The sequence below is a fragment of the Aspergillus homomorphus genome, assembly GCF_003184865.1.
Source record: "Aspergillus homomorphus CBS 101889 unplaced genomic scaffold BO97scaffold_1, whole genome shotgun sequence".
In the NCBI taxonomy this organism is placed as follows: domain Eukaryota; kingdom Fungi; phylum Ascomycota; class Eurotiomycetes; order Eurotiales; family Aspergillaceae; genus Aspergillus; species Aspergillus homomorphus.
The window spans coordinates 1,520,185-1,548,091 of NW_020291887.1; the positions used below are offsets into that span (position 1 = coordinate 1,520,185).

At 52.7% G+C, this 27,907-nt stretch overlaps 13 protein-coding genes across 13 annotated transcripts; 5 read left to right on the forward strand and 8 right to left on the reverse strand.

Moving 5' to 3' along the window:
- Positions 1–803: 803 nt before the first annotated feature.
- BO97DRAFT_448164 (uncharacterized protein) lies at positions 804–1,723 on the reverse strand (the record flags this gene model as incomplete). Its single annotated transcript, XM_025698824.1, has 4 exons — positions 1,426–1,723; positions 1,303–1,382; positions 1,013–1,087; positions 804–810 (listed from the first exon to the last, which is right to left on the reverse strand). The coding sequence occupies exons 1-4, from the start codon at positions 1,630–1,632 to the stop codon at positions 804–806; spliced, it is 369 nt and encodes a 122-aa protein (XP_025556807.1). The 5' UTR covers positions 1,633–1,723.
- A 1,431-nt stretch (positions 1,724–3,154) lies between these two features.
- On the forward strand, positions 3,155–5,654 carry BO97DRAFT_467151 (alpha-galactosidase; the record flags this gene model as incomplete). The annotated part of the gene is made up of 3 exons (XM_025699625.1): positions 3,155–3,184; positions 3,415–4,031; positions 4,103–5,654. 3 exons carry the CDS (start codon positions 3,155–3,157, stop codon positions 5,652–5,654), a joined length of 2,199 nt encoding a protein of 732 aa, XP_025556808.1.
- A 608-nt stretch (positions 5,655–6,262) lies between these two features.
- On the forward strand, positions 6,263–6,895 carry BO97DRAFT_419888 (uncharacterized protein; the record flags this gene model as incomplete). The annotated part of the gene is made up of 1 exon (XM_025696606.1): positions 6,263–6,895. The coding sequence occupies one exon, from the start codon at positions 6,263–6,265 to the stop codon at positions 6,893–6,895; it is 633 nt and encodes a 210-aa protein (XP_025556809.1).
- Positions 6,896–8,492: 1,597 nt separating this feature from the next.
- On the forward strand, positions 8,493–10,589 carry BO97DRAFT_448169 (choline transport protein; the record flags this gene model as incomplete). The annotated part of the gene is made up of 9 exons (XM_025698825.1): positions 8,493–8,639; positions 8,702–8,772; positions 8,889–9,012; positions 9,091–9,163; positions 9,231–9,608; positions 9,683–9,702; positions 9,774–10,103; positions 10,168–10,487; positions 10,535–10,589. The coding sequence occupies 9 exons, from the start codon at positions 8,493–8,495 to the stop codon at positions 10,587–10,589; spliced, it is 1,518 nt and encodes a 505-aa protein (XP_025556810.1).
- Positions 10,590–10,991: 402 nt separating this feature from the next.
- BO97DRAFT_448172 (streptomycin 3''-adenylyltransferase) lies at positions 10,992–11,845 on the forward strand (the record flags this gene model as incomplete). The annotated part of the gene is made up of 1 exon (XM_025698826.1): positions 10,992–11,845. The coding sequence occupies one exon, from the start codon at positions 10,992–10,994 to the stop codon at positions 11,757–11,759; it is 768 nt and encodes a 255-aa protein (XP_025556811.1). The 3' UTR covers positions 11,760–11,845.
- A 505-nt stretch (positions 11,846–12,350) lies between these two features.
- Positions 12,351–13,701, reverse strand: BO97DRAFT_430613 (uncharacterized protein; the record flags this gene model as incomplete). Its single annotated transcript, XM_025697452.1, has 5 exons — positions 12,351–12,661; positions 12,734–12,928; positions 12,990–13,076; positions 13,132–13,585; positions 13,639–13,701. 5 exons carry the CDS (start codon positions 13,699–13,701, stop codon positions 12,351–12,353), a joined length of 1,110 nt encoding a protein of 369 aa, XP_025556812.1.
- Positions 13,702–14,656: 955 nt separating this feature from the next.
- On the forward strand, positions 14,657–15,547 carry BO97DRAFT_419892 (uncharacterized protein; the record flags this gene model as incomplete). Its single annotated transcript, XM_025696607.1, has 1 exon — positions 14,657–15,547. One exon carries the CDS (start codon positions 14,657–14,659, stop codon positions 15,545–15,547), a length of 891 nt encoding a protein of 296 aa, XP_025556813.1.
- A 912-nt stretch (positions 15,548–16,459) lies between these two features.
- On the reverse strand, positions 16,460–18,180 carry BO97DRAFT_381206 (MFS transporter; the record flags this gene model as incomplete). Its single annotated transcript, XM_025693235.1, has 4 exons — positions 16,460–17,287; positions 17,343–17,426; positions 17,482–17,854; positions 17,909–18,180. 4 exons carry the CDS (start codon positions 18,178–18,180, stop codon positions 16,460–16,462), a joined length of 1,557 nt encoding a protein of 518 aa, XP_025556814.1.
- Positions 18,181–18,869: 689 nt separating this feature from the next.
- BO97DRAFT_11617 (uncharacterized protein) lies at positions 18,870–20,007 on the reverse strand. Its single transcript, XM_025689943.1, has one exon. It carries the CDS (start codon positions 19,951–19,953, stop codon positions 19,327–19,329), a length of 627 nt encoding a protein of 208 aa, XP_025556815.1. The 5' UTR covers positions 19,954–20,007; the 3' UTR covers positions 18,870–19,326.
- Positions 20,008–21,099: 1,092 nt separating this feature from the next.
- On the reverse strand, positions 21,100–21,772 carry BO97DRAFT_11620 (uncharacterized protein). Its single transcript, XM_025689944.1, has one exon. The coding sequence runs from the start codon at positions 21,657–21,659 to the stop codon at positions 21,186–21,188; it is 474 nt and encodes a 157-aa protein (XP_025556816.1). The 5' UTR covers positions 21,660–21,772; the 3' UTR covers positions 21,100–21,185.
- On the reverse strand, positions 21,763–22,965 carry BO97DRAFT_381210 (NAD(P)-dependent oxidoreductase). Its single transcript, XM_025693236.1, has 2 exons — positions 22,858–22,965; positions 21,763–22,771 (listed from the first exon to the last, which is right to left on the reverse strand). Exons 1-2 carry the CDS (start codon positions 22,903–22,905, stop codon positions 21,887–21,889), a joined length of 933 nt encoding a protein of 310 aa, XP_025556817.1. The 5' UTR covers positions 22,906–22,965; the 3' UTR covers positions 21,763–21,886.
- Positions 22,966–23,314: 349 nt separating this feature from the next.
- Positions 23,315–25,458, reverse strand: BO97DRAFT_359619 (glycosyltransferase family 1 protein). Its single transcript, XM_025692331.1, has 3 exons — positions 24,564–25,458; positions 23,852–24,487; positions 23,315–23,787 (listed from the first exon to the last, which is right to left on the reverse strand). Exons 1-3 carry the CDS (start codon positions 25,115–25,117, stop codon positions 23,490–23,492), a joined length of 1,488 nt encoding a protein of 495 aa, XP_025556818.1. The 5' UTR covers positions 25,118–25,458; the 3' UTR covers positions 23,315–23,489.
- A 39-nt stretch (positions 25,459–25,497) lies between these two features.
- Positions 25,498–27,896, reverse strand: BO97DRAFT_402180 (MFS transporter). The gene has a single exon (XM_025694435.1). It carries the CDS (start codon positions 27,772–27,774, stop codon positions 25,924–25,926), a length of 1,851 nt encoding a protein of 616 aa, XP_025556819.1. The 5' UTR covers positions 27,775–27,896; the 3' UTR covers positions 25,498–25,923.
- Between the last annotated feature and the right edge of the window lie 11 nt (positions 27,897–27,907).

Here is a 27,907-nt window from a genome sequence, read left to right on the forward strand (position 1 = left end):
TTGCACATACGACGAGAGACTTAGCTGGTATTAATCTCGACCGTACTGTAATCTTATTGCGTGCTTTGAATGCTTGAGCGAAGGGCCACGTCATAAGTCCAGCCAAACATAGAGCAAGGGCCGGATCATAGATCGGAGTAAGTTAGTGAGTGCAACTTAAATGGAAACCTCTGTGGAACAAAGAACTATATCTTGTCATAAGGAAGCCCGGAGGCGAACCGCTGGGTGGTTAAGCCGACATCGTAAACAGGCTTAATCGGTCAGTTCAACCACCAGGTTGGTGTGGCGGGTGCCGGACCAGCCAGGAACATGGTCGGCCTCCAGTCCCATGTGTGAGTATCGCGCCAGTCAATATTGATTACCCAAAATCATTTTCCGCGCGTATCCCTCATCCTCAACTATAATGACGCATGGAACAGCTTTACATTTTGCCTCTTCACCGGAAATTTTCGCGTCATTGGATGACAGCAGCCGACCGGGTCTGCATTCCTGACCGATGCTGCCGAGTCGGTTGGATTTGCAAAGTAGTTTCTATGCTGGAGGATCATAGTCCTGAGATTAAGAAACATATCATAATATTTACCGTATAAGATATGATATAGGACGATTCACCTTGGGGGAAGAGCGGGGGGAGGTTGGCCTGTAACTGGCGACCCACGCGTCCTCGCCGGCGGTGGGCATATACGCCATCTACACATTCCACACACATCAGCAACACGTGGACTTTTAGCTTTAAATCTATTTATTAATCAGAGGTGAATACTCTACCCGATTGAGCGTTTCTCCTGCGACTGATTTGCCATTCAGTCCCTATTGTAAGTCAAAGCCACCATTATCTAATGTGAGAGAGGCAGGAATGACAGTAATGCACGCAAGGTCAATGACCGAAACTGTCCTTAATATTTACTATGGTTTGCATCCCCCAGCATTACAACGTCCTCACATAGTACTATCTTCGGTGAAAGGGCTTTGAGCAAGAGGAAACAGGCTTCACTCATAGCCACACACAAACCTGGGGGAGTCAGCAACGAAATTATCCCAGGGATACCTGAACTCCGCAACGGGGTCGCCGTCACAGTCGCCGCCTCTGCTCGAGGTGTTAGAGATACGAAGAAGGAATAGTCTTTTCGGTAGCAGGGATAATTCTCATACTGATAGAAGTAACAAACGATGTTTTGGTCTTCAGGAACTCAAAGATATCGTACTTCCCTGCGGTGAAGAGACACGGAATCATATTAGTATTGGCAGTTCAAGATAGCATACCAGTGGGAACCGGGCCAGGGGACTGAATTGTCCGCTTACTCAAGTGGGGCATTACAACCACCGTCGACAGGGATTTCTGCGGAATCTCCCGTGAAGTCAAATTCGCTGTAGGCGATAACCTAGTTGAGGCCATGGTCAACAAGTCGAGGACACGTAACCCACCGTACCACACCGTGCGGAGTCGCGCGATAGGGTAGATCTTGCCCCATGCGCGGCCGGATACTGGCGCCGTTTGGCGTCGCTCAGCTTGCCGCCGACTACGCTGACAACTCCAGCACCCATACTCTGGGCGGAGGAACAGCCCGGAGTCTTAATCATGCGAAACACGATGATCAGCGGAAGGAAATTGGACACTGCACTGACGATCATGACAATGGTCAAGAGAACGAAATCAGACAGCAGCACTGGCCGCCGGCCGTCGTGCTGGCTGAGTGTGCTTCACCACAGTGGCGCCACGGCCAGCCCTAAGAGGAATACCGTTGTAGTCAAAGCGACTTCCGTCTCCGTGGTTTGGAAATGGTCCACAAGATTGGTGAACGAAGGGAATAGGATGATCAATGCAAACGGTGCAGCGGAGGTAGATATTGTAATGACAGCCAGAATGAGATGCTTCTGCAAAGGCAAATATGATTTTGGATTTCCATTACCTCGCGCGATGGCTCCATATCTCAGATGTCTTGGTGGCTTTGGCTGACGACATCGCGCTTAAGAAACTTAAAAGGTCTAGAGGCCTGAGAAATATCGTTCAATTGAGTTTGCTTCGCTCTGCTAACGGCCAACGTAATTCTGGCGGAGACTTGTCTTTTATGTAGTTGCAATATAAGGGTCTCGAACTATAGGGTTTTCGGAACTTAGAGATTCCGAGAAGAGATAAAAGATAAGATTCCATTCTTTTCCCCGCTCCTCGGAGCCAATGAGTTTCTCAGCTCGGAAATGCCATGAGGCCAAAGCGGGGATTGTCGTGGCCCCAATTCTCTTAAGGTCTTCCCATCCATGAGATTTTTTTGCAACCTCCAATTCCCGACCGCAAATTCTCTGAAAATATGAATGAGAGCTGGATGGCCCTGACAGTGCGTGGCTCTGAACGTACCTGAAATATGTCAAATTGCTCGGCCCGGAATTCAGGCAGTATTAACGTGGCGAAGAGTCGTGGGTTGAGATAGGCATGATTTGTGCCGGGGTGTTTAATTGAAGCTGTTCTTTCACATGGAAGCTTCTAGGTCGCCCCTCCTGTCAAAAGTGCGTACTGAATCCACGTGTTATTCACTGTTATCTCGATAAGTATATCTTGGATTTTGGGTTCTAGCTTACTGCATGTTGAGTTGACTACTGATTCTAAGTTGCACACTGTCTCCGCCTCTGGATATAGCAGCCAAGAGTGTTCTTTGGAGCCTTGCTCATGAGCGGCGACTATGCATTGTGCGCGGGGATAATCCAAACGAAGTTATCGAAGAGTATGGTGCTTATGGCTCTTTATTAGACAGTTTACCCCTGCCCCTCTTTATCCTCCGTCAGTCGTTCGATATAATCCACTTTCCGGCTTGGCAACGGGGCATTGAGGGAGAGGTGAACCCGATGAACACGGCTATTACTCGAAGCTGACGCTTCTTTAGACTATCAAAAGCCACTTGTCCGTCTATTCATGAGGGTAGTTGATTTCACGGACTGTCGCTCAGTGTTCATCGGCTGCTTACTGGGGTGGCTGGGCAATTTCCTTGTTTGCTCAGTTCCGTCCCCTCAATCCCGACCTAGGGCACGCAAAGTCACCAATCACCTGGAAATTAAGCAGGGGTAGTTACCATCATATGGGCCCATTGCCGAGCGGACAACGGGGCCGGGTCCATTTGGTGTCTTGTATATCGGTTTCTCCACGGGGAAGACCACCAAAAACATGGCGATCATATCTGCATTGGGACGCGGGGTATAAATTTCCCCGAAATCGGCCTGGTAGTAAACAATGTTGTTCGCGGAGAAACTCCTCCCTGCGGGACTTAAATACCGCGTTTGCACTCCTCTCCTCACGAAATGAAGTCTTCGCACTCTCAAGGAAAAAGGGAAAAAAAGAAAAGGTTGGGGAGAATGTTCGGCTCTCGGTCCCCCGCTGCTGCTGTAGCGACGTTCTTGGCGCTCTGCAGCTGCAGTCATGCCCAGAATGCCATCGTCGTCGACGGCACTTCCTTTGCACTAAACGGCGACAATGTGTCCTACCGCTTCCACGCCAACACCACCACCGGCGACCTGATCACCGATCACTTTGGCGGACCCGTCACCGGTGCAATCCCTTCGCCCGTGGAGCCTGCCGTCAATGGCTGGGTCGGCATGCCAGGCCGCATCCGTCGAGAGTTCCCTGACCAAGGCCGCGGTGATTTCCGCGTTCCAGCCGTGCGGATTCGTCAGACGGCGGGTTACACGGTCAGTGATCTGCAGTACCAATCGCATGAGGTGGTGGAAGGCAAAGGTCCCTTGGCCGGGGGTGCGTTGCCGGCGACATTTGGGAGCGCGGAGGATGTGACGACCTTGGTCGTTCATCTCTACGACAATTACAGCTCTGTAGCCGCTGATCTGTCGTATTCGATCTTCCCCAAATACGATGCGGTCGTGCGAAGTGTGAATGTGACGAATCAGGGGCAGGGAAACATCACGATCGAGAGTCTGGCGAGTTGGAGTGTGGACTTTGCTTATGAGGAGCTGGATATGATCAGTCTTCGCGGTGACTGGGCAAGAGAAGCAACTCGGCAAAGGAGCAGAATTAATTACGGTGTTCAAGGGTGAGTGACTTATCAATGCTAATGCATGGAGGTACATTAGCCCAACTGACTTGCATGAATTATTGATGCAGGTTTGGAAGCAATACTGGGTATTCCTCTCACCTCCACAATCCCTTCGTGGCAATTGTGGATCCGGCCACCACCGAGTCCCAGGGCGAGGCTTGGGGCTTCAATCTCATCTACACAGGCTCCTTCTCTGCCGAGGTGGAAAAGGGCTCTCAAGGACTGACCCGGGTGCTTTTGGGACTCAACCCCGACAAGCTGTCGGTGAACCTCGGACCCGGCGGGACATTGACTTCGCCAGAGGCTGTATCAGTCTATTCATCCGAGGGGATCGGTGGCATGTCGCGCAAATTTCACCGGCTCTATCGTAACCACCTGATCAAGAGCAAATTCGCGACCTCAGACCGTCCCGTCCTCCTCAACAGCTGGGAAGGCCTGTACTTTAACTACAATTCCAGCAGCATCTACACCCTTGCCGAGGAGTCCGCTGCCCTGGGAGTTCGTCTCTTTGTCATGGATGACGGCTGGTTTGGAAACAAGTACCCACGCGACTCTGATGATGCAGGACTGGGCGACTGGACCCCCAACCCTGCTAAATTCCCCGACGGCCTCAACCCCGTAGTCAACGAGATCACAAACCTCACAGCCAACTCGACAACAGATGCGTCCAAGCTCCGCTTTGGCATCTGGGTCGAGCCAGAGATGGTGAACCCCGAATCCGTCCTCTATCACGAGCACCCAGACTGGGTCCTCCATGCGGGCGACTACCCACGCACCGAGCGGCGCAATCAGCTAGTGCTCAACCTCGCTCTTCCCGAAGTTCAAGACTTCATCATCGACTTCATGACCAACCTCTTGTCCAATGCCAGCATCAGCTACATCAAATGGGACAACAACCGCGGGCAGCACGAGACCCCCTCACCGGCCAACGACCACGCCTACATGCTGGGTCTGTACCGCGTCTTCGAGACGCTGACCACGCGCTTCCCCGACGTGCTATGGGAAGGCTGCGCCAGCGGTGGCGGCCGCTTCGATGCCGGCGTCCTGCAGTACTTCCCGCAGATCTGGACCTCCGACGACACCGACGGCTACGAGCGCGTCGGCATCCAATTCGGCACCTCGCTGGCATACCCCCCAAGCGCCATGGGCGCACATCTGTCCGCCGTCCCCAATGCGCAGACCGGCCGCACGACCCCCACGACCTTCCGCGCGCACGTAGCCATGATGGGCGGGTCGTTCGGCTTGGAACTCAACCCCGCCGATATGGATGATGTCTCGCAAGAGGAAATTCAAGAGCTTCTCGCTCTCGCGGAGAAGGTGAATCCGCTAGTCCTCGCCGGAGATCTGTACCGTCTGCGTCTGCCAGAGGACTCGCGCTGGCCTGCCGCCTTGTTTGTGGCCGAGGATGGTAGCCAAGCGGTCCTGTTCTATTTCCAGCTGGCGCCGTATGTGAATCATGCGGCGCCGTGGGTGAGGCTTCAGGGACTGGATAGTGGGGCGAGGTATAGGGTTGACGGTGCGGATGAGGTGTACTCTGGGGCTACGTTGATGAATCTGGGCCTACAGTATACGTTTGACACGGAATATGGGAGCAAGGTGGTGTTTTTGGAGCGGGTGTGAGCATTTCGTGGACAGCGTCAATGGCAGTCGCAGGACCTATGTAATTCTACTGCGGTAGTATTAGCGACATAATCTGCAGTACTTTGGTTGCAGAAATCTTATCTTCCTCTTTCCTTAGTTCAGCCTGGCGTTCACCATATAACTGGCTTTGTTAGCATGTGGTATATCTAGTATTTTAAGCGCATATCACCTGCAAACTCTTTGTACTGTACGTCTATCTGCCGCATTGCATAGAAGGCTTTTTCGGTTTGTACTCTTTGTAATTCTTGACTTTTGACTAGAACAATGGTTATATCTCTTGGAGTGCAGGGCCTCAAATATGATCATTGCGTGTAGGTCTAGCTGCTTTCAAATAACATTCATTCATTGGCTCTTGACAAAGTATGAAAGAGAAATCTCGAAAGTCTCGGTACATACCGCTATCCATAGTAGTAGGTTTGGCCCGGCGAAGAGGCTTAAATACAAGCGGCACGCACAGTTTCCAGCCGTTTTCTTCTACTTTCAAAATTGAATAATATTGCATTTCGATTGAGAGGCATCTCCAGATCTCCAGTCCTTCAGCCTACTTGCTAAGATCAGACAAGTTGCACTCAAACAAGCCCACCAAAATGCCCGGAATACTCCTATCCGAAAACCATGTCGGTCTCGCGCTCCCCTTCGAACAAGAAGGCTACACCTACGAATGCACCCTGTTCCGGGTAGACGAGACGACCATTGCCCCAGCGGCCTTCGTCGACTACCGGGTGGACCCCACAGGACACCCAGACTTCACCACCATCCTCACGCACGAGGACTGGGAGATCGACGAGTACCACCTGGCGTTTGCCGTAGCCCGCAGCCAGCTCCAAAAGGGGACGCACTTCGACGTGGACCGGCCGTGCTTCGCGGTCCTCGTCTACGAGGGGCGCCGGGACAAGACTCGCCTCTACCGGTGCACGTACCGCCGGGCGACTGAAACCACCACCACCGGCACCACCGATGGGGCCGGGGACTCCGAGATTATGGTCGCCTCCTGCGAGGAGGTCGAGGTGCCGGACCCCTGCGACTTGCACCGTCAGGTTACTTCGCGGTTGGCTGCCAGGGCCAATGCCGCTGAAAACGACGAAGACATCCGGTCGATGGTTGCTAGGCAGGCTCCGATTACCAACGTGGTGGAATGGTCCGAGCACTTGGATATTAGGCAGACGGTGGAGGAGCGCATTCGGGATGATATGCAGGAACGCAGCTTGAACTGGGAGTAGTTCGTGGATTGGGCGGCTGGAAAAAATTTCCCGATGTCGAAGATGGCATTTGCATGGTGGAACATCTCCGAGAGTCGGTATAGGCTGTTTCGATTGTTCAGTTTGCAGACGTAAGTGCGGTTCTGAGGCATCTGCAGGACCTTTCATCTTAGACTGTTTAGGTGTTTTGAAGGTATTCTTCATATGAATTTATCTAAATTCATATAACTTTGCTTTGATTCGTCCGGCTTAAACGTATTTTGCCTGGATGGGGTGTATCGATTAGGACAACTGACTTGGCTCCTCGCTCCTCTTAGCATGTTCGTATCTGAGGGCATAGAAGTCGAGCTCAATTCATTATAAGCACCCCATATTGATTAAAAACGGTAATTGAGAATCTACTGCCAGCAATTTATTGCCGGAGCTTGTATCGCACTTCTCCTCTTTATCTTGTAGAACGAATACGGTCTTATCAACTTACATGATGAGCTCGGTCCTAGCAAGAATAACCGACGAAAAAGAACAAAGGGACAAACACAGGAGGATAGCACGTCGATCGATGTGCCGAGGAAAAGAAGAACAGAGATCCCATTGCATCTTGTAATCGGTGAACCCAACTCCTTTTGTTGCCTGTAACCCTAGAAGATGAAGCTGCAGTCTGGTCACTTAATTTCTATTGGTCAGGATTATTACAACCCGGCGTCCGGCCTCGGAGCCCTAAATATGCTACACCAATGTTTCCAGAGAGACACCTGATCGGGAAAAAAATCATCAGTAAGGTCCTCAGCCTGGCATTGTCGACTGCCTGCAGAGATCTCGCTATTTAGGGTATGTTCACTCTTGTCCTCGGTGGTTGAATTTGTTCCCAGAGCCTACGAGGCAGGGCATTCACGATGCTCGATAAGATAGTCATTTATCATCTCAGAACCACATGACTCACCTGCCTCTCATGTGCACGATACCGTCAACAGGGCACCTTGGTTATAGTTCTTGGAAGACTATTAAAATCCCAGCAATGCTGTTCAGTCCAGGACATGATATCCAGAGTCATGAACAATTGCAAGCCGAGAAGGCTGCTATAACTATCCGCCCCTGGTTCCCTTCGAGAGAACCTTCACCGTAGTCAAATTGCGGGCCAGCCGAAAATAGAAAGAAAATGCACCATATTGTCCACAAATGCAGAGGTTCAAATGCGGTCAATAAAGGTTACTCACCAATTTATCTTTGACAGGGTACATCCCAGCCGAAATGGGGTCGTCTTCAGTTTCATAGAAAACGGCGATGAACTTGTCAGTCACACAAACCAGGTCATCCATTTACTAGCCGAAGCCAATCAAACAATCCTGGCCAGCTCACAGCATAACAACACGTGAAGCAATCAGCGACTAGAAAAAGGCATTCACAGCTGTTCACCCCGCTATCAGGGCTATGAACGAGATAACGTTGCTTTTGTTGAAATTTCTGCCCCGCCTGTGTCACGCAGGGGAGCTGTGTCAGATCCGAAGCAGGAGCAGCGCCAGCCTGACTATCTCACTATCCTTCCTTTGATCTCGTATCCTCAACATGGGAGGTAAAGTAATTCAGAGCCTTATATCTCAATTACTGTCTTGAGTCTAGAATGACGAACGCATCCGCAGCACAGAGCGATATCGAACTATACTCTTTACCTGATAATGGCCGTGCGCATCCAGGAGTCAGCAGGGAAACCTTGCCTAATCGAGATGCCCTGGAACATGCGCGTGTAGGCAAGAAAGAGGTTCTGAAGGTGAGGAATTCTCATTTCCGGCAGAGAGTAGTATGTTTTGACTAGTCTAACCCCAATGCCAGCGGCGATTCCGCCTAGCGAGGACAATAGGTTTCGCTAGTAGTATCATGATAACATGGAAGGCGATGACGATGTCTGTTCCCTCCCGAACTGATGACTGCACACTGCTTCGGATTCTGACACAGAAAAGACAATTCCAAGTGGGATTTCAGAAGTATGTTGACCGAGTTGATCAGCGCACCAAGCCAGCCCATCATTGACTCCATGTCTCAACGGAGGCCCTGCTGCCATGACATACGGGTATCTCGCGGTGTGGATTGCCTTCTTCAGCATCTTCATCACAATGGGAGAGCTTGCAAGTATGATACCTTCGGTGAGTATAACTTCCCATTAGTCCGTGCGCACACTTTGCCGATTGACAGAAGCCTCGCTGATTCGAGCGTATATCAAGGCAGGCGGACAATACCACTGGACCAGTATACTTGCGCCATCCTCATCGAGGCGATTCCTCAGTTTTATCACTGGTAACCTCAACCATTTGAAGCTTACACGTTCACACTGACTACTAACGACCCTCAAAAAAACACAAAGGCTCGATCAGCGTGATCGCCTGGACCGTGACGGCGACGTCCAACTACATCGTCGCCGCGAACCTCGTGCAGAGCACCGTGGTCCTCGGCCTGCCGAACTACGACGCCAAAGCATGGCAGGCGACGTTGATGACATGCGGCATCCTGCTCCTCGCCCTCTTCGTGGTGATCTATCTCAGCATGATCTTCCCTGTGATCAAGGTGTTTCTTTTGATCGCGCACATTTTCGGGTTCTTCGCCGTCTTGATTGCGTTGGTGTACCTTGGGCCTTCGGCGGGCTTGCGGTCTGGTTTTACCCAGACACTGGACTATGGAGGCTGGCATAACATTGGTTTGGCGACGTTCGTAGGATTGCAAGGGACAGTGGTTGCGTTCATGGGTGAGTATTCTGCCTAGTTCCGAACAGCCTATGATCATAAGTACAGACAAGTCTGACTCATGATGGAAATCTAGGTATGGACGGTGCGATTCACGTATGTCAAACCTTGTCCCTTGCCCATCATCGATTCGCCCATGTAACTCACACCACATGCATCCGCAAAAGATGGCCGAAGAGGTCGAAAACAGCAGCCTGGTAGTCCCGCAATCGATGCTCCTGGCCATCCTGCTGAACGGCAGTTTGGGTTTTGCGATGCTAATCGCCATCCTCAGCAAATCCGGCGACCTGCATAAGCTCCTGACCACCGACACCAAATTCCTGTTCATGTTCATCCTGGAAAACTCACTACAAAGCAAGAGCGCCGCCATCATTCTGTCCAGCATGTTCTGCATCCTGAGCTCCTGCGCGGCATTCGCGCTCATCGCCGCGGGAAGCCGCATGCTGTGGTCGTTTTGTCGCGAGCGGGCGTTCCCTGGTTGGCGATGGTTGAGGCAGGTATGCGCCTGCGGAGTATCATGTAGTGATAGAACAGTGCCCCTACTAATGTGGAGAGCTATAGGTCGACCGCCGCACCTCGGTCCCCAACCACAGCACCTTCATCATCGTCCTCGCCGCATGCCTGATCGGCCTCGTCGACATCGGCGCGCCTTTCGTCCTCACGATAACCCTCTCCCTCGTCCTGCAGGGCTGCTTCTTCTCCTACCTCATCCCTCTCTCCCTGCTCCTGTACCGCCGAGTGAAGGGCCAGATCGCCGAGTCGGAGGAGGACGGCGGTGACAGTAAGCCGTTTACCTGGGGCCCGTTCCGCCTGAAAGGCTGGGTCGAAGCGGTCAACAACGCGCTGGCGATTGTGTTCATCGTGGTGATGTTGTTCTTTGGGTCCTGGCCCTTGATAATCATCCGGCCCCGGATAAGGTCAACTATAGTCTGGCTATCACGGGCGGGATGATTCTGCTGGCAGTGGTGTATTATTTCGCGTAGGCGAGGAGGTTCTACTAGGGACCGGTGGTCGAGGTTCAGCCGTTGAATCAGTGGCGGGTGCAATTCTAGCAAGATCGTCGTCATCAATAACATTCTCGTGGGAACCTCGGTGACAGCAGTTTCGCGTGATAGTGGTGCCTTAGGCAGGAAATCTTGAACCAAGCCCCGCCCATGTATCTTGATTATCTTGATCTTGGATTCCGTTAGGAGCTTTTATCAAATCCAACTTAACCCAGTTTCACACCCGCCAGCCAGGTCATACCACCCATATCATTACTCCTTCAAGCTTCCTCGCCCAACCCGATTGAAAGGTAGGCCTAGTAACCTCCAAGCGTCATCAGTGCGCAAACACAGGCACTTCCAAGTCCGGCAAGACAACGATAAACCAGAAAATACACAACAATGTACAACAACAACCTGCCAGAAGAGGTGGAAACCTACCTTCAAGAGATAGTCCAGCGTCTCACAGAGTACCTAAAAGATCAGCTAATCGGAGTATATCTCTTCGGTTCCGCAAGTTACGACGCCTACGAGCCCGGTCTCAGCGACCTCGACGTGCAAGCTATCGTGAGAGATCCACTCAACACCGTCGACAAGCAGGCAATCATATACCAATTGAGCCAGAGCGCCTTACCTTGCCCGGCGACCAAACTCGAACTTGTGGTATACGCGCACGGCGCGGTGTATCCAGCCACCCGTCACCCTGTTTTCGAACTGAACCTGAACACCGGACCTCACCGACCCGATCATATCAGCTTGGATCCCGCGAACGAGTCAAGCCACTGGTTCTTGATCGATATCGCGATGGGCCGTGAACTGGGTCGCAGCCTGCACGGCCCGGATCCGACTGACGCTTTCGGCGCGATCCCCCGGCGCTGGATTCTCGAAGCGATCGCGACTTCGCTCGATTGGCACCGCGCAAATGAACTCAACTCGGCTAATAGCGTTCTGAATGCTTGCCGGGGCTGGAGGTTCATTGTCTCGGGCAAGTTCTCGTCGAAATTGGACGGGGCTAAATGGGCGTTGCAGCAACAGGGCTGTCCGGATGTTGTCAACCTCGCTATTGCAGCGCGCAAATCTGGAGATGAACTCCCTGCGGCCCAGGTGATGATGCTTTACGATATCGTTATGGCGGCCAACCGTGCCGAACTCGCGACAGATTTGGAGTGAGCATTACAATAGCTATCGCAGCATGTGAGTCATCTAAGTCACGGTGCCGGGGTGACAATGGGATTATTCATTTCTACAGTCTCAAGGGGGTTCGAGCAAGTTCCGGGGCGCGCGAACAGTCAGTTAGCGAAATGTGTGGAGCTTTATATTCTCAAACGTCATGTACTGTAACATAATTGTGACATTAGTTGCAAATCGTAATATCATCCACTGGCTTTTTGACCAGTTTGATGACTGAAGTAAAAAAGATCCAAATCCGATCGGACTTCAAAACATCAAAAGCCGTTAAGACGACCGGTGAGCCCGGAAGAGCACCCCAGTTTCTTAAAAAGCCTTGCCGGCCGACCTTGCGAAGGTCATACTGGATTACCATTGGGCTGTTTTAGGTGGGCCAGCTGACTACGATGTCGCCCAGGCGAATCGTTTTGCTCGTCGTCGTCGTGAAACTTGGTCATACGGGGAGTACTGCACCTTTCAGGCACTTCATCGTGCCCAGGGCACTCATAGAATCATAGTGAATTTCGTCATAACATACATCATTACATAAAAGACCCCTGCAACTTAGTTTCCTGTGCAAGCAGCAAAAACAGACTACAAGCTGACATGCTCCACAAAGCGCCCTCTACCAGCATCGCTCTCTGTCCTTATACTGGTGACCTCGCTCCGCTCCTGGGAATGCACATGGTCGACCACAACAAAAGCTGTCTCGCTCTTCTGTGAGTAGCTATCGCCGTAGTCCCGCCAGGGCTTATCGCCTCCGGCATGTGCACTAGTCTGCCTTGATCGTAAGGCCATCAGCAAGGGATTTCCTGGGGAATGATAGGCGGATTGGCCGTATAGGTGCTGATTCTGCGATGTGACGAAGAGTTGCCGGAAGGAGGCGACACAGGAGATCATAATTGCTGACACACACAAGCGGTAAGCTATGGGCTTGAAATTACGGATTGATTGCAGCGGGTACCGTAGGCACTCACCTGTGCCCATTTCAATGAAACTCCACATCCAGAGCCAGGTCATATCCATGTTGTGATCGAGGGCGTGGTTAGTGACGACACGAATGATGGCCACGGCTACGATGATGATTGTCGTGGCGAAGATACCCAAGAGGATCAGTTTCTTGGTGAATGAGACTCGGACGTTCCATACGATAAGGGTGGGAATTGAGAGGACTATGTCTTCATGTTAGAAATGAGGATTGTGGCATAAAACAAATGGTAAATGCCTGCTCACTGAGTAGATCTGTGATGACGTCTCCGGCACAGTTAGCCCAGAAGGTCCCATTCTGCCAGCGGATGTGATACGGCTTGTTGCATTGTTCTGCAGCCTGACGTCAGCGAGTCCGTCCAAAATAGGTTGAGATTATAGTCCTTACCAAAGATAAATTCAATCCCTCCGAGACTACATTGGTAGTCAATGTCCCCAACGGAAATGACCCAGACGACCAATGTAATAATCAAAACGACCCACCACCACTTGCGATGAGTATCAATCTTGGATCCTAGCTTATAAAAGAAGGCCATAAAAGAAAGCTTCACACACCATAAGGTGGTGTAGAAGAGGAACATGAAGGGAGCCTCGAATCGCATCAATGCGTCCAACTGCGGTATCACATCGGGCGTGAAGGTTGCTTTGCCAGCGCTAAGCGCATATAGCTCGTACAGTACCGGCGCTTTGATGCGCCAAACAATGCCCGTAATGACGGAGAGGATCCATGCGAGCAGCACAAATAGGTCGTCAACAAATAGTCGTCGGAAGGTCTTCAGTCGGATAACAACGCGAGCCACAACGAAGACCGTCGAGGATGCGGTGAATGTCCATAGAACGCCCTAGACGATGCAGTTAGAATATGTATAGATGACACAGATGCAGCAGTACGGACCAGAAAGACGGGTCTAGATACTTTGGCATCCAGAGACCCGGTGAGCACTATTGTCGTCGACATGATGAAGGTGACGGGGTCTTGTTGGTCTGGCACGACATGCACACACAAGTATGACTTCGTAGATCAGAAGTAGGAAAACATGGCCAACTTAATACCCAGGGTAGTAAAGACACATACCACTACAATCCACCGTAATTCCTCTTCTGGTAGGAGTCTTATACCCAGTTCCCGCCTTCATATTTTGGGGGCGATGCAGCTTGTGCAGCGTCATCACGCAAAGGAGGCAGTGCTCACCACCGAACAGTGCGGTTCATATCTCAAGGTACAATCCGAAACCAAGTTTCAGAGGTGAGCAATGTCTCGGGGGCCAAGGCCAAGGCTCAAAGTAGCCTTTTTGATGGTCAGGAACTGCATGAGGTCGTTTGATCGACGGGTCGTTGGCTGCAAGACCGGGTGCATTTGGAATCGGCGGCATGTCAGCGAGAGAACCTAGTCAGGTGTCAGGTGAGGGCGGGAAGGCCCAAGGCTTAGGCGGCTTAGTTGGGTTTAGCACCACCCAGGATTAGCCTTAGCCTTATCTACCCGCTCTATAGAACGGCATTGTTCTAATTCAGCCTGAGTCCACATATTTCACCCGTTGAGTTTGGTTCCTATAAGCAGAGGATGTGTCTTTGTAACCAGCAGCAAGTGACGACATACAGATCCTGATCACTCTGTATGGTCGCTATGGAGCTCACCAGCAAAAGGCGAAATGTTGCACTTCGCGCAGAATACAAAGAGACAAACTCCCGGACAGGGCTATAGTCGAACAATGAACCTGTAAATAGTATAAAGAAGCCCTCAGTGTGAGCCTATCATCATCTACTCTTTATGCGTCTGATCTATTACAAATAATGCCGCCCATATTAGCATCAAGATCCGACTTCTTTGTCTATGAAAAGCTCTTCTCCCTCTCCCTCTGATTCTCCACGCTTACATAGCCCGACAACCTCCCAGATGCAATCTCAAAAGACAAATGCAGACTTCAGACCACGAGCACAGTCTCTCTTCTGCCAGCCCTTACGGGCCTGGAGGTACAGAAGCACCACTCAGCCCTGTGTCTCAGTTGTCCCATATAGATATCCTACAGCTACTATCGATTGAAACAGCATCACCTGATTCTGACATCTTTGCACAATCCACCGGGCTGGAGCTTTCAAGTAGCGCATCCCAGCATTCTGCTTCAGAGATAGTACAAGAGCCAGCACAAGAAACACCAGAAGAGCCAGCACAAGAGCAAGTGACACCGTCAGCACCAACGACACCCGCACCACCTCAATCTCCACAAAACCCACCCCCAGACACAACCTACGACCTAGACAGCTGGAGCAGCCCCATAGACTTCACCTACTACGGCAGCACAGTCGCAAATGCCCCAGACAAGCACCACTGGCACGTGACGCGCACCGCCACCATCCTCACACACACCTACACCTGCCCCGTCCAAGCCCTAGACTGGGACAAAGTCATCGCCAACCTCCTCCAATGGTGCAGCCTCGGGCAACAGCAGCAGCAGCAGCAGCAAAACGAGGACACACGCCTCTCGCCCTCCTCCTCTACCACAGACTACACCCGTCACTACCGTGAACCCCGCCACCCACCACGCCCAGCATCCCCCGTCCCCATCCACGGAATAATCAAATGCGCTCCCTTCGTCCAGATCTTCACCGAGCTCTCCCCGACGCGTTTCCCAACCCTCGCCCCCCGCCACGCGGGCCGGTTCGCCCGCTTCCAGCACAAAGGCCAGTACATGTTCCGTCTCACCGACGATATCGACGCGATACCGTCGCTTTATCACGAGGTGATCATGTCCAAGGAACCTGAGTATGAACCCCAAAGCCCCGAAGCAGTGTTCGATCCACAGTAGGGACACAAGAGGTTGAAGTGGTATTTTAATCGCCATGTGATCTGGGAGACGACGGGGCCGATGAAGGTGTAGGCACCCAGGTTTCTGTGGGTTTCGCTAGTTCGCACTGCAGGTTAATTGTGAGGTGTGGTTTGGTTTTTCTCTGTGGTTGGTTGGGTTCTGGATGCGTGTCTTTGGTTGTTATCTGGGTTAGCTGTTGTTGTTTGTTGTATCATGTTCTTGTATTTGGCGATGAAGTGTAGAGAGATTGTTTTGCATCGCGTTGGTAGTTCTATATAGGCAAATTTAAGCAAGGTCCTGCTCGTTTATTATTGCTTTTTGGCTATGATGTTTAGCCCGAACTAGCCAATCACGGTATTGCTTGCATGCATCATCGCTGTGTTTGTGAACGGACGGGATGCGATGTACAGCCCCTCTGCATGTATGTGCTATATGTAAGTCAGACTGCCAATGCGACCTTAGGGTCCGTCGAAGGATATTGGCACGAGGGTATTGGTGGATAAAGTAACAGGACACAAGTACAGGGGATCTAATACGCACTAATAGTCAGCCAATGGTGCTTATCCCGCTCTCGGATAAGCAACAAAGCCTGAGTTCCCTAGTAGTAACAAGTAGATTAAGCAAAGCGTGTTCCTGCCAAGGCAGGGATCGTCGGCAAAGAATGCCCCATGCTCCAAGTATGTTGGCTGATGTCCTCCCAGCCAACATGATCGCACATAAGCACATGAGCTGACAGAGAAGTGTAAGAGTCTTTGCGAAGTAGAGAGTATGTCTATGACTTGATTGTAGTCTGGACTAATGTATGTACTGTACATGCAGTGGGGCGGCAGCCCCCGAATTTGAAACAAGGTACCGGCTTGGACGATCATCGCTATGCTAAAAATAAAAATAGAAACAAAGGCTGGGCCGCCGTCAAGTCATCCGGGGTTGAAACTTGGGGTTGGTTCGAATTCTCTCCCCATATTTCAGCAGGAACAAAGAAGTGGGGGCAAATGCAACGGCAATGAAGGCCAGCAGACTGTTGCCCCAGCCCAGGCCGAGCTTGTCATACAGAGGTCCTCCGCCCAGCGGAATGGTCGACCCAAAGATCGACCGCAACGCAAGCTCTGCGGAGACGGCGCTGGCGGCATAGAGCGTATAGGAGTCGATAAGGTACACCTGTGTCACCAAGTGGACGTAATAGATTCCAGCGCCCACGAAGAAGGTCCCTACGATGGGGATCATATAGTGCAGTCGGTATTCGGCAGTCCAGCCATACCAGAATAGCCCGATCGGAACCAGACAGCAGCCCAGCACGAGTGGTGGAAGGCGGTCCTCAGGCTTCATCTTGCCGTGAAGCTTTTCCTGTCTTCTGAGATAGCGATCCGAATAATATCCGACCGTAACCTGTCCGAAGCAAAAGCCCAGCCCCAGCCCCAAATATGCGAGCCCGGCCTCGCCAGGGCCAAACCCATAAACGTCCTCAAACACCTTCGTGAACGTCGTGAACAGAATGTACATGTAGCTATATGTGACAGAGCTGTACAATGTCACAATCAGCACGATAGGCGACAGCACGAGGAATTTAATCGGTCGGGAGAGTGAGACCCAGATAAGCTGGCCAGCTGTCTTATCAGTGTCGTATTTGGTCTTGTAAGAATGGCCAGTCTCTTTGTGCAGCTTCATTGCTTTCCGCTGCAAGATCGTAGGGGCGTATGTCTCACGTAGTAGAAATAAAGAGGCAACTGCGATGACAGCACCCTGTTCTTGTTAGATGCAAGTCCACAAAACTGAGAGATTCATAAAATCAACTCACCAAGATAACTTCTAACCAGATCGTCCACCTCCACCCTATATTCTGAACCATGTAGCCACCATAGATAGGCCCAGTCACCATTCCCTACGAATAATTAGCTTTGGTCATAATACTTGTACATGCTTGGTTGGTCACATACCATAAGTGGTCCGACGGTCCATATTGTCATAGCTGTTCCGCGCTTCTCCATTGGCATCATGTCGGCGACGAACCCTCCACCAACTGTCACGGGTACGGAACTGGCGACACCCATGATCAAGCGTGAGATTAAAAGCATAGGCATATTGACACTAGCCGCACAGACCGCAGCGGCCACCGTAAAGAGTATATTCGCTGTGTGTGTCATGGGCAACCTTCCTGTCATCTCAGTGATGGGCGTGAGGACAATGGGGCCGATGGCAGCTCCCATCACATAGATTGTGGTCATGAGGGATGTGATAGCCGAGCTGGTGACGTGAAATTCCTTCAAGACTTCTGGAACACCCGGTGAGAATACTGTGGAGACCATTGAGCTAATATGCATTAGTCGCTTCCCCCATACACCTCAGGACAGGAAGGAGACATACACGTTGAAGCTGCTCGCGGAGATGAGTCCTATGATGACCCATTTCCTCCAACTTGCCCAATTCATGGGATTCTGAGGGTCGTCGGGCCCATCCCAGTGCACAAAGTCTTTACCGTCTTCTGAAGAGCTTTCACTGCTGTCAACCGAGTAAATTGCCTCGGCTTTGACGTGGATGGTCTGCTTCTCCCCGAAAACGGTGTCTGCACTTTCGAGACTAGATTCCAGTTTCAGAGCGTGGGAGTACTCGAGGGCACTAGGAGGGTCTCCTGGCATGATGACCTTGACCACAAAACGTCGGAAGAGAGTATGCGAGGAGAGATGAATGCTGAACTGACCCGGCCATGGCTAGATGAAGACGTTCAAAGGTAATAAATAATTTGATAGAACAGTGAGAGAGCAGAATGGACAAGACTGGGTGAAGCAGATCGGTGGATAATCTTCTCATTCGGAGCAGGCAACGCGCGTCCACGCAGCGGATCTTCCTGGTATGTGGCCCTTGCTGTGCAGGTTGACTGGTTTTCCGGGGCTCCCTGCGGTTGTCTCTGACCTGTCCAGTCGCGGTACCTGCCCTAGCTCGTCCACTGGATCTTGACACGGTGGTGGATACATATGAAAAAGATACTAGTGTCAATTCATCAGGGGCGGACAACCTCGCTGTATGACGATGATCGTAGGCCCCTTGCATGATTGCTCGTTCCATGCGTGCTATCGGGCAGTTAGCTCACTCATTAGCTTCGGCCTTCCGCTCCACCCAGAGCGAACCCCTGGGTAGCACACAGCGTTTTCTCCACCGATCTGCAGGGCTCTGGTTAAGCCATCAGGTCCTTTTTTTTGTTACGGGGAAACTGAATGTTAGGGACTGTAATCATGGCAGCACTATAGATGCGACTTGCGATTAGTCCCGAGATCTGTTTGGATGTTGACGTGGCCACCCGCCATATCCGACCACGGGAATGAAAGAGAACAACGATTCAGGAGTAATCATAATCAGGCATCCATAGCTGATGTGTATGGGAAAGAACCAAGTTAGGCACGTTTATTTGTCCGACCTAGCACAAGGCTTTTGTGCGCGGAACTTTAGTCAATGAGTTGATGAGCTATAACAGTATGGCCCTGCATTCGTTAAGCAGCAGTTCTATCTTTGCAAAAGCATCGGTATACTATAAGATGTAGTAGCCAGCCTTATGTGAGCCTGAAACAGTTATCGCAGCAATTGACGCCATCATTCCATCTCAAAAGGAGCACATGGTGTGGTGGTGTGGTGTGCAGGTGCGAGATGCAGATCAGGGAATCTGGAGTGGAGTCCGAATCAGACATGCTTGGTTGTACCGCACGGGTCAGCACCCAAAGGGGCCAAGCGAACAACCGAGCACTATTGGACGGCGCCCGGGAGATCCTCCCGGGGCAAAGAACCGACTGTCACTGACGGTCGCACAGGAACTTAGCCATAGTCGATCGACGATGCATGTGGTGGAATGTGTCTTTCTCTGACGAGGCTTTGACCCTAGTCACCCAAGACCTCACCGCATTGTCAAATTTCGTGAACACGGCAGGTATAACGGTTGGGGTGATCCTCGAGATCCACAGGTCCGCCAATATATGGTCCCGATCTGCAGTCGAATCTGCAACTAAAAGGAGCTTCACCCCCGAGAGGTTGAGCTTAACGGGCGATGTCGGGTAGCCGGAGCCAGCGACACAGTTCTGGACCGAGGAGGAGGCAGAGTAAGGCAAGGTTCTCGAAGGTCTGGCTGCATGGGAGTCTCCACCGAGGCAATGGTCTCGCTCCCTGGAATTGCTCAGTGGCGGACGCGTGGCGGCTAACGGGTTGGCGGAAGCAAGAAGCTTAATTCGAAGCTCCGATGTCTCAATTTTGGGCGCCCTGTTATTGTCTAGCTCAGTCCTTCGATGTTTGAGAGAGTTGCAAAAATTGCTCATACATACAGTAGTAGTTTGAGGCGGAGATACTTCGGTGTGGTGGACTGTTGAAGAGGTCGGTGGTTTCAATTTGCCTCTTTGGAGGGGCGAGACCGGTGTTGCCAGATTCATCAAACTTGATGACAAGTAGAATCCAAGAGACGCAGAGATCTTTCATGATCGAATCTACTAATTGGTTGTCAGTGAGTCTGTTGGCTGGACTGACGGCGGGGAAGTGGCGCCGGAGCCAGAACCAGAACCCGTGACTTTGCTTCCTTTATGACCTCTCGTTTGATTTCTTAAGTTGATTCTTCCACCTTATTATGGCGTGTGTACAGTCCCTTCGTCCTTTCCTTTCAGAGGTAATGCCCGAGATCAAAGCATCTTTGGTCTCCCAGTACATCGGCGCACCGTAGCTGAGACAATGGTTTCGCTTCATCATCACTATCCTTGCTTGCGCAGGGGCTGCTGCCCTGACGGAGCCGGTCTATGGCATCATAACGGAATTGCAATCCGTCGATCTCCTCCGACATTTTTATTATCTCGGTGCCAAGCGAACCCATGATTCGCACACAGATCAAATCCGATCACCGTCAGTTGAGTCTTCATTGTGACGGCTTGCAGGTAGCCCTCCCACGGTAAACAGGCTACAATATCCAGGCTCATCGCCCAGAATGACATTCATCTGACCACGAGAGACTTACATTAAATAGTTCAGAGGCCGTTCATGCAGTATAGACTGGCCGAAGGAAGTCTAAGCGGGGCGCGAATAGATACACACAGCCTTTTCTCCCACAATCGTTCTATCACCAGATAAAAAACCAAGCTGGGCGTTGGTTGGTCAACCATACAGCTCTATACAAAGGAGTGAATAGCCCTTCACCAGGACAAAGCAATTCACACACAATTCTTCACTCACTTTGGCTAAATCGAAAATGTAAAGAGCATTATTGAGTGAATGTAAGCCGGCCGGCTACATCATGGTCCAATTGTTCCCTCCCCATGGCTTTATCCTCTCCTTACCACAAATCACTTCTTTGCATCCACAGTCAATTCAACTAACTAACCGCTTTATCTCTCCAACTCACATCATCGTGACCAGAATTGTTCACCTGGCCATGCAGAGATTTCCCCAGAACTACAGAACAAAGGTTGTTCCCAGTGGCCGAGAGGTTGTCAAAGCCGCATGTTGAAAACCGAGCGCTCGAAGCTGTTTCTTTGCCAGGATACCAGATCAGTCCATTGCGCCTTTGACTATTACCCGAATCTGGCGCTACGAGGCTCATTCAACCCCATTCTTTGGCATCTTGTCCAGTATACAGAGTGGACGTATAAAGGCGGCCTTTCCCCGAGCCTTATACTGTTCATCTCCCACGGAAATACAGCGCAGCAACTGAAAGACTCATCATGTCGACCCCGTGGCCGACACCTCTCCCCACTCCACCGCCTACACCACGACCGACTCCTCCTCCTACTCCACCACTCACTCCACCTTCGACACCTCCTGCATCGCCCCGTCTGTCCCAGGCGTCGCTTTGACGGACTCCACAGCAAGCTTTAGTGTCTACAGTGCATCTCGCGGGCGAGAGCTGATGTTGTAGGCTCAGCGACGTGCGCACCAGCTTGCAGTCGTACAAAGTACCATTTTGCTTTTCAACGTGACGTTTAGCAAGGTACAGCGAGCGGGTTTTGTTTCCTTCTTCTCTTATGTCAGTCTCAAAGGTCCTTTTCGTCTTGCTTGCCGGCCTTGCCCGGTGAGGAGATAGTCGTTCGCTGTGACTCGTCAGATTGTCATTTGAGGCTGTGGTTGTTCTTTGCGGTGTTGATCTTTTGTTCATTTTACTGCGGTATTGTACTTTGATGGCAAGACAGGAAGGCTTGATTTGCGGATGCCAACCAGTTCAGAATCAGATGGCTGGCAGGTACCCAGAGACAAAGCCTACAAAGATTGAATAATCCATTCCTCCAAACCACTTTTCTCATACGTAGGCGTATCAAAATGCACACTCTATCCATATATACAAACCCAGGCCCCCACAAGCCAACAAACGCACCCATGGAACCCCTAATTATCGAAAGGCAACCCAGACTCCTTTCGAATCGCCCCATAAACAGCCGCGATGTCGCCCTTCTCCCCCTTCTCAGCCTTAACCTGCTGCAAATACCCATCCGTAACCCCAACACTTTTCAGCTGCATCCCAGCAGACGAAGCCAAGCTCGCCGCATGGCGCAGGTCCTTACGCGCCAGGTCAACGGCAAACAACGGCTCCGCGCGCTTATGATAGTCGCCCGTGCACATCCGGTCCGCGTAAAGCGCAAACGGACCGGGGAACATACGGTGGATGAACTCGCGGTAGACCTCAGCCCCGAGACCAGACTTCTCAGCCGCGACCAGCCCCTCCGCGAGATTCTCGACCGTGTTGAGGATGAACGTGTTACCGAGGACCTTCAGCGTGGAGGCGCGTCCGACGTCCTCGCCGGCCATCGCCACCACGGCCTTGGCGACCACCCCGTCCAGGAACGGGAGGATGCGCTCAATAACGGACTCCGGGCCCGCGGGTACAACCACCAGCTGTCCTGCGTCCGCGGCGGCGGGAGCCCCGAATACCGGGCACGCGATGAAGGACGCCCCCCGGGCTGAGAGGGTAGTGGAGGTGCGTCGTGAGGTGTCTGGGTGCACGGTGGAGCAGTCGACGAAGATCTTGTCGGTGAGGTCGAGGTTGGTTTCTGGAGAGGTCAGGGTGGAGATAATCGCGTCGATGGCCGGGTCGTCGCCGATGCAGATGAAGATTATGCTGGCGGATTGCACGGCGGACGCGAGCGAGTCGGTGGCCGTCGCTTTGTTGGCCGGCAGTGTGTTGGCGAAGGCCTGCGCGCGCGCCGCGGTGCGGTTGTATAGCGTCACTGGGCTGGTTTGTGGGCCTTTGTGCACGATGTTGCGACTCATGCCCTGAGGGGGATTTGCTGTGTTAGTGAGTGTTTGTTTGTGGGGGGTGAGGGTGAGGGGTAAGTTGTCAGGAGGAATCGGGGACTCACGCGGCCGATGTTGCCCAGGCCGATCCAGGTGATGCGTTCGTTTGCCATTGTGGTTGAGTAGAGTAGGGGATTGATTGTATAAAAAGGTAGATGTGAAAGGTGCAGCTGGAAAATGCGATGATCTGAGGCAAGTGTAGCCAGTCAAGGTGGGATGGAGGGGCGGCTTAAATGCGGGGAAGAACCGGGCATTTCGGATGGCCTGTTTTTGGGTGCCCGCATTCTGTCCATCCGAAGAATTAAATCCTTACCCGACCTCAACTCCTGCCTGCCTCCGGTTTTCCCCTTCTACGCCACGTCTAGACCCAGCATCGTGACTCTAAATTGGCATCGCTCAACTCCACAAGCTCACTAAACAAGCATTCGGTCTCTCGCGCTCGCGCTCGCAGCAAGCTAAGGCCGAGGAGCCGCCGGTGAGACGAAAATGTCCAAGTCTACTGACAGAGTCAAGATGGAATGAGTCAACACTGACTAGATTGAAAACTCGACAACAAGCGGGCAATAAGCTGCACACTTTGGTCCATACAGGACGAGAACACCAGCATAGACATCATGATCTCTACCACGATCTCCAAGGCTAGCCAGACACCCATATGACTCGGTTAGGCCCCTTGCTCTCCAGCGGAAGACAAACTCTAGAAGCCCGCGACGCGAGGCATCCTCCTGTAGCCAATGGTCTCCAGAATCTTCTCATGCGCCACAACACGCCCATTCTTACGAAGCAACTTCAATGAAACCTTCTCCGCTCTCTGGCGCATTGCGTCTCCCTCAGCCGTTGTAAGCACGCATAACATCGCTTTCACCAGCTCCGCGCCAGTAACTCTAGGAGTTGTCTTGCGGCTTCCCCAAACACCAACCCCAAGGTATTCCACGCGCTGTGCATAATCAAACACATCAAGTTGAAGCGGGAGCACGATCTGGGGAATAGCAGCCCTATCGCCTAAGTCAGCATTCCACCTCGAGGAAGTGCCCAGGCACTGATCAAAGAGCCACTCACCTAATCGCTTCATGATATGCATTCGCCCCGCCATGATGAACCACGCACACCACGTTCCCACTCATCAGCATCGCAAGCGGCTCGACAGGGAACCAGTCATACACGCGCAGGCGATTCCGCGGCAAGACAGTGCTTTTCAGCTTGCGAACTTCATGATCAACTTCCACGTCGGGATCATCGAGACGCAGCTTCCAGAGAACCTGGAGTTCCGGCCTGCAGTTCAACAGCGTCACAATCGCGGTTGCGAACTCGATCTGCTCTCTGCGCTGGTATGACGTCCTTAGGCCCATGTTGATGAGCACGGTCGGGCGCTGGCGCAGCCACAGCGAGAATTCGGGGTAGTCCTCGCCGACGGGCCTGAAGGGGCGCGTGATCGGTCCGCAGAGGACTACGTTCGAGGGCGCGGAGATCTGGAAGTCGCAGCATCGGTGCGAGGGCAGAAGAATTAGCGCCCTGTCGTCGATTCGGAAGCTCATGCCTGGAACAGGCCCCGTCAGCCTCTGCTCCGGGCGACGCGCGCGCACTTTTTTCTTGGTATGGTCTGAGCATCTAGCTCCCACTCGCAGCGCAAACCCCAGCGCGATATTCTTGATAGCCTGCAGGCGAGAAAGGGGGTAGTCGTAGCCTGAACCGACGCTGCAGTGCACACCGTCAGCAAGATCATCCTCGAACAAAAACAAACCAAGCTCGAGCACATGAAACTAGAACTCACACAGGAAACCTAGACAACTCCTTTATCCCGGCTGCCCCAAGATAATCCTTCACCGTCCCCGACCCCAGCATCACATAGCTCCACCCCAGTTTCCGGCAGACATCCACCCCCGGCGCCAGGGTCGGATCCACCACAACCACCACGGGTTTCAGTTCCAGCACTAATTTCGTGATACGGCTGTACATGGAGACGTACTCGGCCGCCGTCCAGGGGAGACTGGCTGGCGCAGTCACTCGATGGTAGGCTCTCAACGCAGATACGAAACCAAGCGCGGGCGCGTCGAAGGCGTTGCGCGGGAGGAGCCCCTCGCGGTCCTGGGCGTCTCGTTTGCAGAATGCAGGCAGTGTGTGGAAGATCACCTCGCGGCCGGTGATCGGGGTGCGGGCGCCGGTGTCGTGGTTGAGGTGGTCGACGTAGATTGCGAGGCTCGCGAAGGAGGCGATGTGGACGCGGAGTTGCGGAGTGTGCACGAGGAACTCGTAGGCTACTCCCAGGGTGATGTTCCCTTGGCTCAGTTCGCTGTTGGTGAGGAAGAGGATGTTACCGGGTGGCATTTTGGCTGGGGAGATACCGAGGGTAGGTTTGGGGAAGCTTGATGGTTGATACACTTGGTGGGATATAGAGGTTCGAAGGAGCGTGGGTGTTAGGAGGGTTGGGACTCAAGGAACATGGTGGAAGAAGGTAAGAGGATAGCAGGAGCAGCGAATCACTGATATTTATAGGGCATGGCTAACGTTGTGTTCGTGATGCCCATATTGTGGATTGGAGATATCATCCCACTCATTCACTAACCTTTCGCCCAACGTCATCACAGTTGTTTCAGACAGTACCCAAATCTCAACAAATGGATGCTCAGCACAGAATAATTATTCCTAGGAACATACGATTGTTGGAGTCAAAGAAGTAAGTATGGGGAAGATGCTGGTAAGTCTTAAAAAAATATCATTATGATAGTGTATATGCTTTTATCTAAGGTATCAACAAGTGGCGATGAGACGCCTATGTGCTAAAAAGTCAAATGTGTCGAGAGAATGCGACGCTTGCTATATGCAAGTAGTATAAATGCAACGCGCTAGAAGCGCTTGCTTGGTACCAGAGCGGCTTGGCTTCTGGTTTGCCTCAGGTGATCGGTTGGCTGCTGGCTTGAGGAAGCTGATAGAGGTGTATATCATAAATCCCGTCTTGTCCGAGACTTTCCTCCTCGAAGGGCATATCAGGCCTCGGAGCCCTGATATCGAACTCCCGTTGAGAGACAGATCATAAAGTATATGTCTCTGCTGACCCTGATATCCATGAAATTAGGACCACGACTGCCACGGTCAACCGACTCAGGGAGGATATTCTCCCACCCTTATGTCAATCAATTCCTCCTTGGACGACCACTCATCGTCGAATTGCAAGTATTGACTCGATCGATATCATACGGGTTCTCCTCGTACGTGACCGTCCGCGCCAGCGACTGCGTCGACTTGCGCGACGTCCGCGAGGCGCGCGATGCCCGCCGCTGGATGGCCGTCCTCGACGGAATCGTCGACAGACTGTCGCTGTCGCTGTCACTGCCACTATCGCCAACCACACTAGTGTCCTCCTCACTAGCCATAGCTACTGGCTCGGCTTTCTCGAGGTCCCCGATTTTCTCCAGCGGACGGGGAGCAGCGGCTTGAGCCTGTTGTTGCTGTTGCGCGGCAGCCAGTTTCTGCATGAAGGCCTCAGCCTGCGCAGCGTACGGACAATGCTTGCGGATGCGCGCGCCGTACAGATAGAAGATGATCGGGAAGGGGATGCAGGCGACGGCCAGGAAAGCGGGGATGGACGAGGCCCAGTGGATACCGAGGTTCTCGTACATGTACGTGGTGAACAGGGGGAAGGCGAAGCCGAACAGCGAGCGGAGGGCGGAGTTGGCGGCGAGCACGGAAGCGGCGAAGATCGTGTACGCGTCGATCAGGTAATTGAACACGCTGAGGAACACCAGCACCAGACCGAACCCGAACGGCGCGCCGGCGGCCACCGAGGCCATCCAGTGGACGGACGGGGAGTTGCTCCACGCGAACCAGAACAGACCGATCGGAAGTGCGACGCCGCCGACGATACTGGGCGGGAGCCGAATCTCCGGCGCCAGGCGCGCCTTGGCCTCCTTGCACTTGCGAGCGTATTTCATGTTATCCGGGAAGGTGTAGGCGACGCCGATTACCATGCCGACCAGAATCCCTAGGAAGGCCAGACCGCCGATCCCTTCGCTCCAGCCCCGCGCTTCCTGGAAGACGATCGGGTAGGCTGCGAAGAGCATGTACAGGGTGCCGTAGATGATGGCCATGTAGATGCAGAAGAGCAGCACGATGGGTTCCTTGAATAGCAGGATCCAGGGCCGCGAGAGCGCCGTCTTGAGGGTTTGGGAGAGGGACACGCGGCCGCGCTCGATGTCCAGCTTGCTGCGGTATACCTTGCCGGTCAGTTGCGAGAGCTTCTCGGCGCGCTGGCGCAGGAGTACCGGGGCGTAGGTCTCCGGCAGCAGGAAGATGAGCGACAGCCAGACCACGCCGGAGAAGATGGCCATGAAGCCTTCGACCCAGCGCCAGCCGGCGCCGGCACCCAGGAAGCCGCCGATCACGGGCCCGATTGTCGGGCCGCAGAGAGGTGCGGCCGCGAACAGGCTGATGGCGATCCCGCGCTTGGAGGCCGGGAACATATCGGCGATGGTCCCGCCCGCGTTGCCGAAAGGCGAGGAGCCGAAGAACCCGGCAAAGAACCGGAGGATGACCAGCGTCTGGATGTTCTGGGCTCCTGCCGCACCAGCGTTGAAGGCTGTGAGGATGGCGAAGGTTATCGTGAAGACATTGCGGCGGCCGAATACCTCGCTCATGGGCGCCCACAGCAATGGCCCGAATGCGAAGCCGAGGACGAACAGGGAAATGCCTAGGATGGCGATCTCTTCCTCGCACTGGAACTCCAGCACGACCGAGCCCATACCTCCTGAGTAGACGGAGGAAACGAGGGCCACGGTCAGCGTGACGAAGGACACTTGCACGGTGTACAGCCACTTCGTCAGGTCCTTGAAATTCATGGGATTGCGTGGATCATTGGGGATCCAAATCACCGCGTAGGGCGACTCCTCCGTGCCGTCGCCATCATAGGTGTAATCAACAATCTCGGGCGTGACGACCTTCTGGTCGAAGACTAGTCGCCAATACGGGATTTTCGAGGCCGTGGCCATGTTGAAGTGGCGAGAAGAGCGGAAGGGATGGCGCGGAGTCTTCTCTAAGAATGCAGGCGAATATTGCGGAACCTTGCCAGCATCGTCCCAACTCGTAGGCCTAGAGTTTAGAGAAGCAAAAGAGAAACAAAGC

Coding starts and splice junctions, on each gene's coding strand:
- BO97DRAFT_11617 (XM_025689943.1), bottom strand. CDS start 19,953: ATGAATCTGGCAACACCGGTCTCGCCCCTCCAAAGAGGCAAATTGAAA.
- BO97DRAFT_359619 (XM_025692331.1), bottom strand. CDS start 25,117: ATGCCACCCGGTAACATCCTCTTCCTCACCAACAGCGAACTGAGCCAA. Junction 24,488..24,563: donor GAGTTGTCTAGGTTTCCTGT/GTGAGTTCTAGT, acceptor TGTGCACTGCAG/CGTCGGTTCAGGCTACGACT. Junction 23,788..23,851: donor GCATATCATGAAGCGATTAG/GTGAGTGGCTCT, acceptor CTTAGGCGATAG/GGCTGCTATTCCCCAGATCG.
- BO97DRAFT_11620 (XM_025689944.1), bottom strand. CDS start 21,659: ATGAACAAAAGATCAACACCGCAAAGAACAACCACAGCCTCAAATGAC.
- BO97DRAFT_381210 (XM_025693236.1), bottom strand. CDS start 22,905: ATGGCAAACGAACGCATCACCTGGATCGGCCTGGGCAACATCGGCCGC. Junction 22,772..22,857: donor GCCTGGGCAACATCGGCCGC/GTGAGTCCCCGA, acceptor AATCCCCCTCAG/GGCATGAGTCGCAACATCGT.
- BO97DRAFT_402180 (XM_025694435.1), bottom strand. CDS start 27,774: ATGGCCACGGCCTCGAAAATCCCGTATTGGCGACTAGTCTTCGACCAG.